Source organism: Elephas maximus, chromosome 18 (genome assembly GCF_024166365.1).
Source record: "Elephas maximus indicus isolate mEleMax1 chromosome 18, mEleMax1 primary haplotype, whole genome shotgun sequence".
In the NCBI taxonomy this organism is placed as follows: Eukaryota; Metazoa; Chordata; class Mammalia; order Proboscidea; family Elephantidae; genus Elephas; species Elephas maximus.
Genome location: NC_064836.1, coordinates 20911115 through 20929175, shown reverse-complemented (window position 1 = coordinate 20929175; position 18061 = coordinate 20911115). Strand labels below are relative to the sequence as shown.

Genomic DNA, 18061 nt, shown 5'->3' with positions numbered 1-18061 from the left:
GCAACTGCTCAAAACTACCATCAGTAATGGGACAAATTGAAAGCCTGTGCCACCTGATGAGATGCACCGAGAAGGACACAGGATCACTTCTGTGACGTTCCTGCCCAAGATGCATAATCTGAATCTAATCACAAGGAAACATCATCTTACAAAATAACTGGCCTTTAATCTTCACAGTGACCTGGTCTTAAAAGCAAATGAAAACTGAAGTGCTGTTCCACAATACAAGAGACTAAGAGACATGACAACAGGAGCAATACATAATTCTGAACCACTTCCTTTTGTTACATGGACGTTTGGCAGAATTGGGTTGGAGTCCAAAGATCACATGGTAATAAGCTGGCGATGGCAATTTCCTGACTTTGATGGTTTATTGTGGTTATGTAGGAGAATATCCCTGTTTATAGAAAATACACGCTAAAGGACTTGAGGGTGATAGGCCCATCAGGTCAGCAGTTCTCAAATGGTTCAGGAAGAAGAAAGGTCTTTGTTCCTGTATTTGTAATTTTTTCCATATGTGTGAGAATGTTTCAAAATAAAAATGTTTTTAAAGTGCTACATTTAAAACAACTTCCTCTTCACTGTTATCTGTTATATGATTCAAAAAATGGCTGTAGTAATGTTGGAAACTGTTGAAGATGGACGTACAGTGTCTGAACAAAATTATTTCTTCAAATGTTAGGGCAGAAACTAAAATGTGATTATAAGTGTGTTTTAAACTAAATTAAAACATTTTCTACTACTATCACATTGCTATCATAATTATTATCACTAATCAGTGAGTGAATGTATTTTTAAAGGTTGTATTAAAATATTCAAGGTTTTTTTAAAAAAAAGCTTGGCTGCTGAAAAAACAATTTTGCAAAACCTGCTGTGATCCAAAATTAAGATGATATTCAGCAGCAAGAAGTATTCCAGTTTCTCATAACCAGTCTCATAACCAATGATGTGTACGCCCTATTTTAAGAAAGTGTCAGAGATGTCAAATCATAATTAAAAATTTATGGCTCACAAAAAGATTCACAAATAGAAGTTTCTTCTGTTAACTTCTTAGGGTTCTTCTAGCCCCTTCTTGACCTTGAAAAATGTGATTGACCAAAATGTGGTTTACATTGAACTTTTCAGGAACACATGACCTGAGAAGAAAGAAGTATCAGGTAACACTGAGGTTGCCAGATGCCCTTTTCTTGTGTCAATCCCTGTCTTATATTAGTAATCAGAACCGGGTCCAAATGGCACAGAATCAAGCATTATGTATCATGCCAAATGCTGTTTCCAATCCAATAACATCTCATTTTTCTCCAGTAATAAAGAGGTGGATGCTCTTCTTGGACTGCAGCATCTGTGCGGCCCGCTCCACACCGACAACGGCAGCTAGTCTCTGGGCATCGTACTTGGAGTAGAGAACAGTGCAGGTCCACGTGGCTTCCTCTCCTCTATTGGTGGCTTTCAGCATGTTACAGATTTCACTATAGAAGTGGGGATATGTTGGCAGTTCATAGAAAATCAGGTTCCTAATGCCTTTTATTGTATACCTGTTGGATTGGGAGAGAGGAAGAGATATATCCACTTGAGAAATGATTCTGTGGAAAAGCTACCTAAGAGTTCTATGGGGGCTGAGTTCACGCTGGCTGCTTCATGCTAATGGAAGAAAATGATAGCACAAATAACAGATAAGCCAAAGGATATTCTAAGAAGCCCTGGTGGTGCAACAGTTTAGTGCTCAGCTGAAAGGTTGGTGGTTCAAGCACTCCCAGCAGCTCCATAGGAAAAAGACCTGACGATTTTCTTCCTTAAGGATTACAGCCAAGAAAACCCTATGGGGCAGTTCTACTCTGTCCCACGGGGTTGCTTTGAGTCAAAAATCAACAGAACAGCACCCAACAGCAACATTCTACCTTCAGCCTGAAGGGCTGATTTTTGTGTCAACTTATTTGTTTTCCTAAATGTTCGGCTTAAGATGATGAGATACATTTGCATTTCTTGAGCTTACCCCGGGTAGGCTGAGGTGTGATATGGAAGAACAGTAGACGTAAACTGTAAATGCATTCCTACTAGTCTTTTCTTGTCACTATGGACATGTTAACTCCACAACAGATGTCCCAAGTTCATCCATTTACAAAATCCTGCCTGCGGACCCATTCAGCACTACAGGAAAGCAATTAGTTTCAACGGCTTCTGCATTTCCACCTCTTTCTAGCTACACAGTGCTGCCGATGGTGGGAAAGGGGTGCAGACCCTAGGGCCTCGCCATACGGGTGGGGTTGAGGTCAAGTGTACCCTATGGTACTCCGTAACAAGATTTCTACATCCACGAGGCTCTGACTTTTCCTGTTAGACTATCTCATACACTGCCAATGTTAGATCCCTTGGGGATTCTATTCTGTTCACAGAGGACAAGCTTGTCTTATCTTTCTATCTCACAGCTCATCTGGATTTCTCTACAGACCCTCTTCTCCTAAACTATAATAACTGCAATCCATTACTTGGTTCATCTTTCAACATCACCTCTCCATAAGCAGGAATTCTAATTAACTTGAATAAACTATTTGACTTCATAATTTATCAAAACAAACTAAAAAAATAACCCCATTAGGAGATCTGCTTCTGCTTAGTATGTAGAAAATTCAAGAGATTATCATTCCCATGCTAACAACAAGAAAAAACAGATAACTACAAAAGCACTCCTTTTCTTGAGCCCAAAGAACTGATGTCATGAGCAAACCAGTAAACTGAACTCAGTGCTGATGTGTGTTTAAAAACTTGTTCTCGGGAGCCAAGATGGCGGACTAGGCAGACGCTACCTCGGATCCCTCTTACAACAAAGACATGGAAAAACAAGTGAATCGATCACATACATAACAATCTACGAACCCTGAACAACAAACACAGATTTAGAGACGGAGAACGAACTAATACGGGGAAGCAGCGATTGTTTCCAGAGCCTGGAGCCAGCGTACCAGTCAGGTACGGCACAAGCACAGAGACCTGCTCCACCCTCCTGAACTAACCCCGGGAGGGGGACCAGCCGGTTCCACGGGCGGCGTGGGACGCAGCCGGTAGGAGAAGTCCCCGGGAGGCAGTGACTGGTCTTGGAGCAGAAAGAGCAGCATCCGAGCTGGGGAACCGTCCCGCAGGGATTTGGACTGGACGCAGGTACGCCATAAACACGGAGAGTTGCTCCACCCCCCTGAACTAACCCCGGGAAGGGGACCAGCCGGGTCCCGCAGGCGGCGTGGGACGCAGCCGGTAGGAGAAGTCCCCGGGAGGCAGCAACTGGTATTGGAGCGGGGAGAACAGCGTCCCAGCCGGGACACTCGGTCACGGCACAAGCACAGGGACCTGCTCCACCCATCTGAACTAACCCCGGGAGGAGGCTCAACTGGTTCTCGGGGCGGCACGGCCACGCAGCTGGAGGGACGAGAAGTCCCCGGGAGGCAGCGACTGATTTTGGAGACGAGAGTGTACCGTCCCAGTAGGGGAGCCTTGACGCTGGGCGTGGGGCTGGAAGCGGAGGATCTGACCGTGACTCCAGCGGGCCAGATCCCCCGGGGGCAATCTCCACACAGCCAGCACACATAGGCGACGCGCCCGCGGGAATCTCAGATATAATAGTCATTCCAAGCAAGACAAGCAACTCTGGCTATATTCTGAGGTGCTACACTCCTATCTCTCTGTTCCCTCCCCCACCCTCCCCAGGTGGCTTCATTAACATCTGAATAGCCTGAGCCAGAGGGAGAACTCTGATAGGGATCTGACTGCATTTTTTTTTAGCGGATTTTTCTGGAAAAACTAGTTTCCCAGTGATGGCTCGGAGACAACAATCCATATCAAACCACTTAAAGAAGCGGACCGTGACAGCTTCTCCAACCCCCCAAACAAAAGAATCAAAACCTTTCCCAAATGAAGATACAATCTTGGAATTATCAGATACAGAATATAAAAAACTAATTTACAGAATGCTTAATGATATCACAAATGAAATTAGGATAACTGCAGAAAAAGCCAAGGAACACACTGATAAAACTGTTGAAGAACTCAAAAAGATTATTCAAGAACATACTGGAAAAATTAATAAGTTGCAAGAATCCATAGAGAGACAACATGTAGAAATCCAAAAGATTAACAATAAAATAACAGAATTAGACAACGCACTAGGAAGTCAGAGGAGCAGACTCGAGCAATTAGAATGCAGGCTGGGACATCTGGAGGACCAGGGAATCAACACCAACATAGCTGAAAAAAAATCGGATAAAAGAATTAAAAAAAATGAAGAAACCCTAAGAATCAAATGGGACTCTATCAAGAAGGATAACCTGCGGGTGATTGGAGTCCCAGAACAGGGAGGGGGGACAGAAAACACAGAGAAAATAGTTGAAGAACTCCTGACACAAAACTTCCCTGACATCATGAAAGACGAAAGGATAGCTATCCAAGATGCTCATCGAACCCCATTTAAGATTGATACAAAAAGAAAAACACCAAGACATATTATCATCAAACTCACCAAAACCAAAGATAAACAGAAAATTTTAAAAGCAGCCAGGGAGAAAAGAAAGGTTTCCTTCAAGGGAGAATCAATAAGAATATGTTCTGACTACTCAGCAGAAACCATGCAGGCAAGAAGGGAATGGGACGACATATACAGAGCACTGAAGGAGAAAAACTGCCAGCCAAGGATCATATATCCAGCAAAACTCTCTCTGAAATACGAAGGCGAAATTAAGATATTTACAGACAAACACAAGTTTAGAGAATATGCAAAAACCAAACCAAAGCTACAAGAAATACTAAAGGATATTGTTTGGTCAGAGAACCAATAATATCAGATATCAGCACAACACAAGGTCACAAAACAGAACGTCCTGATATCAACTCAAATAGGGAAATCACAAAAACAAACAAATTAAGATTAATTAAAAAAAATAAATAAAAATACACATAACAGGGAATCATGGAAGTCAATAGGTAAAAGATCACAATAATCAAAAAGAGGGACTAAATACAGGAGGCATTGAACTGCCATATGGAGAGTGATACAAGGCGATATAGAACAATACAAGTTAGGTTTTTACTTAGAAAAATAGGGGTAAATAATAAGGTAACCACAAAAAGGTATAACAACTCTATAACTCAAGATAAAAACCAAGAAAAACGTAACGACTCAACTAACATAAAGTCAAGCACTATGAAAATGAGGATCTCACAATTTACTAAGAAAAAGTCTCAGCACAAAAAAGTATGTGGAAAAATGAAATTGTCAACAACACACATAAAAAGGCATCAAAATGACAGCACTAAAAACTTATTTATCTATAATTACCCTGAATGTAAATGGACTAAATGCAACAATAAAGAGACAGAGAGTCTCGGACTGGATAAAGATACACGATCCATCTATATGCTGCCTACAAGAGACACACCTTAGACTTAGAGACACAAACAAACTAAAACTCAAAGGATGGAAAAAAGTATATCAAGCAAACAATAAGCAAAAAAGAAGAGGAGTAGCAATATTAATTTCTGACAAAATAGACTTTAGACTTAAATCCACCACAAAGGATAAAGAAGGACACTATATAATGATAAAAGGGACAATTGATCAGGAAGACATAACCATATTAAATATTTACGCACCCAATGACAGGGCTGCAAGATACATAAATCAAATTTTAACAGAATTGAAAAGCAAGATAGATACCTCCACAATTATAGTAGGAGACTTCAACACACCACTTTCGGAGAAGGATAGGACATCCAGTAAGAAGCTCAACAGAGACACGGAAGATCTAATTACAACAATCAACCAACTTGACCTCATTGACTTATACAGAACTCTCCACCCAACTGCTGCAAAATATACTTTTTTTTCTAGCGCACATGGAACATTCTCTAGAATAGACCACATATTAGGTCATAAAACAAACCTTTGCAGAGTCCAAAACATCGAAATATTACAAAGCATCTTCTCAGACCACAAGGCAATAAAACTAGAGATCAATAACAGAAAAACTAGGGAAAAGAAATCAAATACTTGGAAAATGAACAATACCCTCCTGAAAAAAGACTGGGTTATAGAAGACATCAAGGAGGGAATAAGGAAATTCATAGAATGCAACGAGAATGAAAATACTTCCTATCAAAACCTCTGGGACACAGCAAAAGCAGTGCTCAGAGGCCAATTTATATCAATAAATGCACACATACAAAAAGAAGAAAGAGCCAAAATCAGAGAACTGTCCCGACAACTTGAACAAATAGAAACTGAGCAAGAAAAGAATCCATCAGGCACCAGAAGAAAACAAATAATAAAAATTAGAGCTGAACTAAATGAATTAGAGAACAGAAAAACAATTGAAAGAATTAACAAAGCCAAAAGCTGGTTCTTTGAAAAAATTAACAAAATTGATAAACCATTGGCTAGACTGACTAAAGAAATACAGGAAAGGAAACAAATAACCCGAATAAGAAATGAGAAGGACCACATCACAACAGAACCAAATGAAATTAAAAGAATCATTTCAGATTATTATGAAAAATTGTACTCTAACAAATTTGAAAACCTAGAAGAAATGGATGAATTCCTGGAAAAACACTACCTACCTAAACTAACACATTCAGAAGTAGAACAACTAAATAGACCCATAACAAAAAAAGAGATTGAAACGGTAATCAAAAAACTCCCAACAAAAAAAAAGCCCTGGCCCGGACGGCTTCACTGCAGAGTTCTACCAAACTTTCAGAGAAGAGTTAACACCACTACTACTAAAGGTATTCCAAAGCATAGAAAATGACGGAATACTACCCAACTCATTCTATGAAGCCACCATCTCCCTGATACCAAAACCAGGTAAAGACATTACAAAAAAAGAAAATTATAGACCTATATCCCTCATGAACATTGATGCAAAAATCCTCAACAAAATTCTAGCCAATAGAATCCAACAACACATCAAAAAAATAATTCACCCTGATCAAGTGGGATTTATACCAGGTATGCAAGGCTGGTTTAATATCAGAAAAACCATTAATGTAATCCATCACATAAATAAAACAAAAGACAAAAACCACATGATCTTATCAATTGATGCAGAAAAGGCATTTGACAAAGTCCAACACCCATTCATGATAAAAACTCTTACCAAAATAGGAATTGAAGGAAAATTCCTCAACATAATAAAGGGCATCTATGCAAAGCCAACAGCCAATATCACTCTAAATGGAGAGAACCTGAAAGCATTTCCCTTGAGAACGGGAACCAGACAAGGATGCCCTTTATCACTGCTCTTATTCAACATCGTGTTGGGAGTCTTAGCCAGGGCAATTAGGCTAGACAAAGAAATAAAAGGTATCCGGATTGGCAAGGAAGAAGTAAAGTTATCACTATTTGCAGATGACATGATCTTATACACAGAAAACCCTAAGGAATCCTCCAGAAAACTACTGAAACTAATAGAAGAGTTTGGCAGAGTCTCAGGTTATAAAATAAACATACAAAAATCACTTGGATTCCTCTACATCAACAAAAAGAACACCGAAGAGGAAATAACCAAATCAATACCATTCACAGTAGCCCCCAAGAAGATAAGATACTTAGGAATAAATCTTACCAAAGATGTAAAAGACCTATACAAAGAAAACTACAAAGCTCTACTACAAGAAATTCAAAAGGACATACTTAAGTGGAAAAACATACCTTGCTCATGGATAGGAAGACTTAACATAGTAAAAATGTCTATTCTACCAAAAGCCATCTATACATTTAACTCACTTCCGATCCAAATTCCAATGTCATATTTTAAGGGGATAGAGAAACAAATCACCAATTTCATATGGAAGGGAAAGAAGCCCTGGATAAGCAAAGCACTACTGAAAAAGAAGAAAGTGGGAGGCCTCACCTTACCTGACTTCAGAACCTATTATACAGCCACAGTAGTCAAAACAGCCTGGTACTGGTACAACAGGCACATAGACCAATGGAACAGAATTGAGAACCCAGACATAGATCCATCCACGTATGAGTAGCTGATATTTGACAAAGGACCAGTGTCAATTAACTGGGGAAAAGATAACCTTTTTAACAAATGGTGCTGGCATAACTGGATATCCATTTGCAAAAAAATGAAACAGGACCCATATCTCACACCATGCACAAAAACTAACTCCAAGTGGATCAAAGACCTAAACATAAAGACTAAAATGATAAAGATCATGGAAGAAAAAATTGGGACAACCCTAGGAGCCCTAATACAAGTTATAAACAGAATACAAAACAATACCAAAAATGATGAAGAGAAACCCGATAACTGGGAGCTCCTAAAAATCAAACACCTATGCTCATCTAAAGACTTCACCAAAAGAGTAAAAAGACCACCTACAGATTGGGAAAGAATTTTCAGCTATGACATCTCCGACCAGCGCCTGATCTCTAAAATCTACATGATTCTGTCAAAACTCAACCACAAAAAGACAAACAACCCAATCAAGAAGTGGGCAAAGGATATGAACACACATTTAACTAAAGAAGATATTCAGGCAGCCAACAGATACATGAGAAAATGCTCTCGATCATTAGCCATTAGAGAAATGCAAATTAAAACTACGATGAGATTCCATCTCACACCAGCAAGGCTGGCATTAATCCAAAAAACACAAAATAATAAATGTTGGAGAGGCTGCGGAGAGACTGGAACTCTCATACACTGCTGGTGGGAATGTAAAATGGTACAATCACTTTGGAAATCTATCTGGCGTTATCTTAAACAGTTAGAAATAGAACTACCATACAACCCAGAAATCCCACTCCTAGGAATATACCCTAGAGATACAAGAGCCTTCATACAAACAGATATAAGCACACCCATATTTATTGCAGCTCTGTTTACAATAGCAAAAAGTTGGAAGCAACCAAGATGTCCATCAACGGATGAATGGGTAAATAAATTGTGGTATATTCACACAATGGAATACTACGCATCGATAAAGAACAGTGACGAATCTCTGAAACATTTCATAACATGGAGGAACCTGGAAGGCATTATGCTGAGCGAAATGAGTCCGAGGCAAAAGGACAAATATTGTATAAGACCACTATTATAAGATCTTGAGAAATAGTAAACCTGAGAAGAACACATACTTTTGTGGTTACGAGGGGGGGAGGGAGGGAGGGTGGGAGAGGGTTTTTTATAGATTAATCAGTAGATAAGAACTGCTTTAGGTGAAGGGAAAGACAACACTCAATACATGGAAGGTCAGCTCAATTGGACTGGACCAAAAGCAAAGAAGTTTCCGGGATAAAATGAATGCTTCAAAGGTCAGCGGAGCAAGCGCGGGGGTCTGGGGAACATGGTTTGCGGGGACTTCTAAGTCAATTGGCAAAATAATTCTTTTATGAAATCATTCTGCATCCCACTTTGAAATGTGGTGTCTGGAGTCTTAAATGCTAACAAGCGGCCATCTAAGATGCAGCAATTGGTCTCAACCCACCTGGAGCAAAGGAAAATGAAGAACACCAAGGCCACACGACAACTAAGAGCCCAAGAGACAGAAAGGGCCACATGAACCAGAGACCTACATCATCCGGAGACCAGAAGAACTAGGTGGTGCCCGGCCACAATGGATGACTGCCCTGACAGGGAGCACAGCAGAGGACCCCTGAGGGAGCAGGAGATCAGTGGGATGCAGACCCCAAATTCTCATAAAAAGACCAAACTTAATGGTCTGATTGAGACTAGAGGAATCCCGGCGGCCATGCTCCCCAGACCTTCTGTTGACACAGGACAGGAACCATCCCCGAAGACAACTCATCAGACATGAAAGGGACTGGTCAGCGGGTGGGAGAGAGATGCTGATGAAGAGTGAGCTAATTATATCAGGTGGACACTTGAGATTGTGTTGGCAACTCTTGTCTGGAGGGGGGATGGGAGGATAGAGAGAGAGGGAAGCAGGCAAAATTGTCAAGAAAGGAGAGACTGAAAGGGCTGACTCAAGAGGGGGAGAGTAAGTGGGAGTAGGGAGTGAGATGTATGTAAACTTATATGTGACAGACTGATTGGATTTGTAAACGTTCACTTGAAGTTTAATAAAAGTTATTAAAAAAAAAACAAAAAAAAAACTTGTTCTCGGCAGGAAAGAAGGGCTGCGGATTTGAAGCATTTGCCAATTTCTGTGGTGTAAATACTCCTACCATGGCCAGTGTCAAGCTACCAATGTGGTCCTGCTGAGCAACAGGGTTGGGAAGAGACACACAACCCATTTTGTATGCCAATGTGAGCCAGCTTCAGCCTACAGCTGGCTGAATTCCAGAGGGTTGCAAGCCTCTGCTACATCACATTTAGCAGAGCATGGAAGGAAGTAGGTAGGTACCCAAAAAGTGGGCAGGAAGCAGAGAGCTACACGTTTAACAAATTCTTAAAGGGCAAGTGTGGGCTAGCATGACAGCTGAGAATCCCTGGGAGCCCTGGACAGTCTGCAGTTCACATTTACTCACAAGCTCTTTTCCAGGGGCCTCCACCGGCAGCTGTGGAGAAGATGGAGGAAAGACAGAAGTCCCGAGCGAGCCCTCCTCGGTAGTACAGAGGCATGAATCCCCCCTACTTCCCTAACCATCTCTTAGATAAAGCGAAACCTGAGGCCACAGACAGAGCGGCAGAAATGCCCATCCCCCTGATTCCTGGCAAAGGTAAACTGCTAGTGGGAGGGGGTGAGCAGAAGCAAAAGCCACCTACCCCTAAGGGAGAACAGTAAACCCCTCACCCCTCACGCCATGAGACTTGTACCCAGTCAAAAACAAGAGCCGTCCGCCCCTGGGAAAGGGGCAGTAAACCCTCAGCCAAAGATCCTTCACTGATATGAGCAGAGATCTGCCAATGCTGGGCGAGGGGCAGGAGATGCTTTCACACCAAGACCCCCACAGATACAAGGTTGAGTTTGGCTGCCAGGGAGGAGGTGAGGGGGAAGAAACCCTGAAAAAGCCCCACCTCCGAAGCCCAGAATGAACAGGGCCTGCCTAAACTGGACCGAAAGGGCAGCCCCCAATCTCCACCTCAAGCCTAGTAAGGAGTAACAAGCAAGAGCAGCCTGGTGCTGGGGGAGGGACAAGAGTGTGGAGACCCTCCTATAAGGCACAGGTGTACAGGGCTTGCTGAGAGCTGAGAAGAAATCAGCACCTAGGCCACACACTAAACCCACCGTCTGCTAGGGGACTTTGGAGTCTGTGATGTACAGAAGGTAACTACAGTGACAAAATGCAAACTGAACCCAACACCTGACTCGACTGACTCACCCTCTACACTAGTGACCCGACAGAAGAGGGGGTATACCCATTTCTGGGCTTTCCCTCAGCCTCTGCATTCCTCTGCATTCCCAAAGTTATGAAAAACACAGTTGAGAAAGAAAAAGGACATTAAAACAATAAAGTATTCTTGACCACCACGTTACTGGCAAGAATGTGACCTGGGAGGTTTTGCAAAAATGGGTCCTTCTCATACAGTGCCAACGGAGCGTGAATTATTATGCGTATTTTTTGGAAAAAGATACAGGGAAGGTGAGAAGGAACAAATAAGTGGCGATATATATTGTATTTTTGGTTGTGTACAGCCTTTGAGCTAAAAAGTTTTCCTCTCAAAATTTATCCTAAGGAAATAATTAGGCAACTGTGCCATCAAAATACATGTACAAGGATGTTCTTGGCTGTTATGGATTGAATTATGTCCCCAAAAAATGTGTGTCAACTTGGCTAGGCCATGATTCCCAGTATTGTGTGGGATTCCCAGTATTTCATCATCTGCTCCGATTTTCCTATGTGTTATAAATTCTATAACGTTAATGAGGTGGGAATAACCAAAAAAAAAACAACACACCTGTTGCCATTGAGTCGATTTCGACTCATAGCAACCCTATAGGACAGAGCAGAACTGCCCCATAGGGTTTCCAAGGAGCGCCTCGTGGATTTGAACTGCTGACCTTTTGGTTAGCAGCCATAGTTCTTAACCACTACGCCACCAGGGTTTCCATTACAGGCAGTTATATTAATGAGGTAGGACTCAATCTACCAGTCAATTTCTTTTGAGATATAAAAGGGAGAAGCAGCAGAAAGATAGGGGGACCTCATACCACCAAGAAAGCAGCACTGGGAGCAGAGCACATCCTTTGTACCCAGGGTTCCTGAGCTGAGAAGCTCCTAGACCAAGGGAAGATAGATGACAAGGACCTTCCCCCAGAACCAACAGAGAAATAACGCCTTCCCCCAGAGGTTACACCCTGAATTTGGACTTCTAGCATCCCAAACTGTGAAAGAATACATTTCTCTTTGTTAAAGCCATCACTTGCGGTATTTCTATTATAGCAGCACTAGATGACTAAGACATTGGCATTACACCTACTCCATACTTACTCTCTCATTATTCGACATTTCACATTCACAACAGCAAAAAATCTACTATCCAATTACTCTGCGCATTAACAACATGCGTCTGGCAGTAATGAATGCCAAGGTGTGCAGCAAGAGTTAACACTGGCCGTGAGGGTTAAGGTTATGTGTCAACTTGGCTGGGCCATGCTTCTCAGTGGTTTGATATACACTGCCACTTATTTGTAACGATGTAATCTGGTAGTTGTGTAAAGCTTTCATTACGCATCATGTCAATTTTCGCACAACGACCTGGTGTTTGGAACCTAACCATGTCAATAAGGGAGGAGTGGGTGTGCTGTATGTAGTACCAGAAAATAAGAAAAAATCTATATTAAAAGGAAACTTGGTTAATTATATAGCCATACAATGTAATACTATGTAATTATTAAAAAGGATGATTTACACCCACAGATTAGCTCAGATTACTTCTTAAATTATGAGAAAAAATACCTTTATAGTGGAGAGATCGAGCAGAGCCACCCTGACCAGAGAACATATTTTGCAACACCAAAACTGGGACAACCCAAGAGGGAAAAAAGGCCACATAAACCAAAGACTCCATCAGCCTGAGACCAGAGAACTAGATGGCGCCTAGCTAACACTAATGACTGCCCTGACAGGGAATTTAGCAAGAGTCCCTGATGGAGCAGGAGAAAAGTGGGGTGTGAAACTTAAATTCTAGCAAAAGGACCAGACTTTATGGTCTGATTGAGCCTGGAGGGACCCCAGAAGACATGGCCCCAGACTGTCTGCTAGCCCAAAACTAAAACCATTCCCGAAGCCAACACTTCAGACAAAGGTAAGACTGGGCTATAAGACTCTATAAAGTGATACTTGTAAAGAGTGTGCTTCTTAGCTCAAGTAGGTACATGAGACTAACTGGGCAGCTCATTCTGAGGTGATATGAGAAGGCAGAGGGGGACAGGAGCTGCCTGAATGGACGTGGGAAATACGAGATGGAAAGGAGGAGTGTGCTGTCACATTACACAGAGAACTAGGGTCACATAACTATGTGTGTATAAGTTTTTCTATGAGACACTAACTGGAACTGTAAACTTTCACTTAAAGCACAATAAAAAAACAAAAAACAAAAAAACTGGGACAAACTGGCATTAGGTGCCTCTTGATAACACACAATGGGAAGTACACAATATCCTCTATGTATAATTTTTACCCCTCCAAGAAGCATAATCTAAATCAGTGGTTTCCAAACTTTGTTGCACATTGGAATGGCCCTCCTCCCTTTTTAAATATCTATGCCTGGCCCCCATCCCCAGACGTTTTAACTGGCATGAGGGTGCAACCTGAGCATCTCGATTTTTGAAAGCTCCCCAAAGTGATTCTAATGCAAAACACAATTTGGGAACCACCGATCTAAATAATAAGGGAACCATGAGACAAACCCAGACTGTAGGACATCCTCCAGGAAACTAGGCTGGACTCTTCAAAAGATGTCAAGGTCACAAAAAAAGAAAAAAGGCAAAGGGATCATTCTTGATCAGGGTTTCTCCATCTCAGCACCACTGATGTTTTGACTATTTGATATTTGATATTGACATCCGTGATAGAAGTATACATATTAAATTAAAAATACATTTTGGGCCAGGTACTTCTTTATTGTGGGGAGTTGTCCCCTCAACCCACTAGATGCCAGTAAAATCTCCTCTGCAGCTGTGACAACAAAAATGTCCAGATATTATTGCCAAATGTCCCTTGGGGAGCAAAATTGCCCCTGGTTGAATACTACTAAGACAGACTAAGGAAACAAAAGAAATACTTTAACCAAATGCAATGTATGATCCATAAATGAACCCTGGATTAAGGGGGCAAACAACTATAATGGTCATTTTGACAACTAAGTCATTGAATAATTAGGAAAATCTGAACATGAACCATTATGTTGTTGTTGTGTGCCACTGAGTCAATTCTGATGTGACAGAGTAGAACTGCCCCACAGGGTCTTCTAGGCTCTGATCTCTACCGGAGCAGATCACCAGGTGTTTCTCTCATGGAGCCGCTGAATAGGTTTGAACCACCAACCTTTCCATTAGCAGTCAAGCATTTAACCATGGTGCTACTAGGGCTCCTTATGTACATATATTAGACGATATTACTGAAGCAATGTCAAATGGTGTGGGAACGGTTCTGAAGAGCTAGGAGGTACATGCTGAAATATTTAGGGGTTAAATGTCAGGAAGTCTGCAACCAACTTTCAAATGACTCAGGAAGGAAAAAAAAGGTCTGAGGTAGAGGGAGAGAAGAAAAAGAGATAACATGAGTGTGTGCAAATGTAGCAAAATGCTATTCTAAGGGGAAGAAACTACAGATGTTCACTATTACAGTCTCACAACTTTCTTTTGGTATGAAATCTTTCTAAATAAAAATTTGGGAAGGGTGAGATAAAAGTGTACATATCAAATTAAAAATACATCTGTGTTATACAAATATGTACACGAAAATATTAACGTTTGAATTTTTTTCCAATGAGCAAATAAAATGTTTTAAGATCAAAGGAAAAAGTTTCTATATGTACAGTGTGATCCAAATTTTGGTATTCTAGAAAAATGCCTGTAAATTTGTGTGTGTGCATGTGTATGTGTGTGCCTGTATTTTTCAGGTAAGAAAACTAGAAAGAAATACACCAAAATGAGTATTTATATCAGGGCAGTGGTGTTATAGGTGATTCCTTTCTTTTTTTGACCCAAGTTTCCAAATTCTCTGATAACAGTATAATACTTCTATAGTCAGGAAAAGCAAGAGAAAACAATTCGTGTTATTTTTCAAAAAATACAAAAGTCTCTCAGCCCCAATTTTCCCACAATAGAGATGACAAATTTCCTGGAAATTGGAAAGGTGACCAAAGTCTGTCCAGATGAGGCAGTTGGTGCTGGTTCTCCACATCTCGAGCACGCCTTCCCCTGTACCCTTCTCCTGCCTTCCTCCCTTCTCCAGTATTTGCCTCCCTTCTTCAGTAACTCATTTAAATGTGGCCCAGAACCCCTAACAATATGGCCTGTAACCCCTAAAAATAAATTTAGACCCTCACAGGGCCTAAAACTAAGGACATTCCATATGTCTATTTTGCCTGGCAACTGGATAAATGAGGCAACCACAACTGAAGTGAAAGGCTGACTTCTCAGTATGGCCTATAATGACCAGGTCTACTATTTATAGAACTGGGATTCTCATATGGGGGCAGGGGGCACTCAGAAACACTGAGGCAGCCTTTCTAAACGTCATCAATTCCCCCTCCAGACACAGAATGACATATGACCCAGCAATACCCCTCCTAGGTATATACCCAAGAGACCTGGAAGCAGCAATGCAAACAGACACACGTACACCAATGGTTACTGCAGCACTATTCACAACAGCCAAAAGTGGAAACAAGCTAAGTGTCCATCAGCAGATGAATGGATAAACAAAACGTGGTACATACATACAATGGAATACCACAACATGGATGAACCTTAAAAACCTTATGCTCAGTGAAACAGGTCAATCACAAAAGGACAAGTATCATATGACCTCACTTATATAAACTAACAAGAATAGGCAAATGTATAAAGACTGGAGGTTAGTAGTGGTTACCTGGGGTGGGAGGGAGGGAAGAGGGGGAGTTTTTGTTTCATGAGTGTTTGTTTATGGTTACAGGAAATCTGGCCACGGTTATGAGTGGTGGTTGCACAGCATGGTTAATTGATGTCACTAAATTGTGCATCTGAAAAACGGTGAATAGGCAAATGTTGTGCTATATATATTTTTACAATAATTAAAAAAAAAAAAACAATACCCCTGTCCAGAGTCTCTGACTTGCTGCTGTGGAAGCTCCTGAAAGACAGGTATGTGCAGGGATAGAGCCATGAAACATCCTTTGGAGGAAAATCATGATCAAACACCCATCCAACTCTAAGATTCTACTGTTTTCATCTCCCCCAAAGAAGACAAATTTTTAGGTTGAAAATTTTTGCTAGCTCATAAATAAGTCCTAATTTTTCTAACCCTGCCTGCTGCCATAGAGAATATAAAAAACAGAATTTCAGAGCTAGGGTAGTACAGTTTAAAATACATGTTCTTTCCCCAATGTCAAATTAAAAAACAAATCATAAAGGCACTGCAGACCAAAGCACCCATCCTCACTTTGGTGATCTCTCAAGCAAAAAATTCTATAGTTCGAAACCCTGTGGTAATTAGCTGCTACACAACTCCGAAGCACGTCATTTCCACTCATCTTCAACACAGGAAACACCCGTTAACCTGGTCTAGGGCATAAAGCACACAGCACGTGCTGAGATTTGCCTCTATAGTGACTCTGGGTGCAAATAATTTTTGTAAAAATAAATGAAGAGTGTAAGATGGAGGACTGTTCTGCCTACTGAAGAGGAAGGGTCCTTTTGATGCCATGCCTTTCCCTTGAAAAGCTGCTGAGATATTTGAGAGCAGTCCTCATCCCACCTTAACGCACACCTGCTACAGACAATCACACAGGGAAGTTTCCCAATCTATCCACTTCACTTAAAAGGCTTGCTTTCATTTGTCAAATGGATAGAAAATTAAGTGCTCTTAAGGCCTGGTGAGTGTTTAACTCCCCTAAAATGCCACTTTCTAACGTGAATGAAAACAACAAGTTACTGGAACAAAGCAAATAATGATGCCAACCAGCAGGCACGCATTAACATTCTTTGGCTTAGCAGTCTTGTCTGGGTAGCCAAGAATGGAGCCTGAGGAAGTAGGAATATCGTCAATTCTCAACTCTCCATTCACAGATGAGCTAACTAGTCAGCAGAATGCCTAAAAAGGTCGTGCCACGCCAGCTCTGCTGTGCCCTCCCCATCATGGTAAGAACGTGTCTGGAGAAGGTCGTTCTGGTGTCAGCATAAACCAAAAGGCAATGCGATGCCAAGGTGTGCCATCTACAATGTGCCGACGCCTGGGACATTTCCAGCTTATCTCTCTGGGATTCTCAGAGAAAATGTTCCCCCTTGTCAGCAGTATATATGATTGGGAGTCAATAAGACAGCGAAGTCGGAATTTAAATTCACTGGACATTATTAACATGGAAAGAAGAAGTGATAGGATGCAATACTCCTCTCTCTACAGCTAAGGGCTTAAAAAAAGGCTTTTCCATTTGGCAGAAGAAAACATTTAGCAACACGATAAAATACCTGGGACCGGGGGCTACGAAAGGCTGCAACTAACCCAAACAGTAACTGAGGGCTCAAAATTACTAACACTCCAACTAAAATGAAGAAAATAAATTTAAAAAGGACGAATTTGATTTATTTTCTCAAAGTCACATGGTGGTGAAAGCTAAGCAAACACTGAAACCCTCTAAGCCCTTCACTTTTTGCCTCCTGCAAATGTCAAGGGACCCCTCAATCCTGGTCCTCCTTGTTGAGGAAACCACACATGTGCACGTTCTTAGAACACACTGCAACTTTCTCAGCATAGGCACTGTGCCCAGCTGCCATCTCCCCAGACCACACAGCCGAGGGTATTTTTGTCTGTGTGTATATGACTGGCCCCTCCCTTTTCTGCATTCATCGAGTTGTCCCACTCCAAAGATGTTCAAGTCAGTCATGTCTTTCTGTAATATGAGGCATGCAACCACAGCTACATGAAGTACTGCAAGGGCAGACCCAGATCTAG

The 18061-nt window shown here is 41.4% G+C and overlaps 1 protein-coding gene across 1 annotated transcript in view; it reads right to left on the bottom strand.

Annotated features, from left to right (window-relative positions):
* Positions 1–319: 319 nt before the first annotated feature.
* The window catches only part of UTP25 (UTP25 small subunit processome component), a 33169-nt gene continuing 15427 nt past the window's right edge, over positions 320–18061 (bottom strand). The window contains exon 13 of the mRNA XM_049858072.1: positions 320–1535. Coding sequence (XP_049714029.1) covers positions 1292–1535 — 244 coding nt within the window. The 3' untranslated portion in view covers positions 320–1291. The remainder of the gene's footprint in view (positions 1536–18061) is intronic.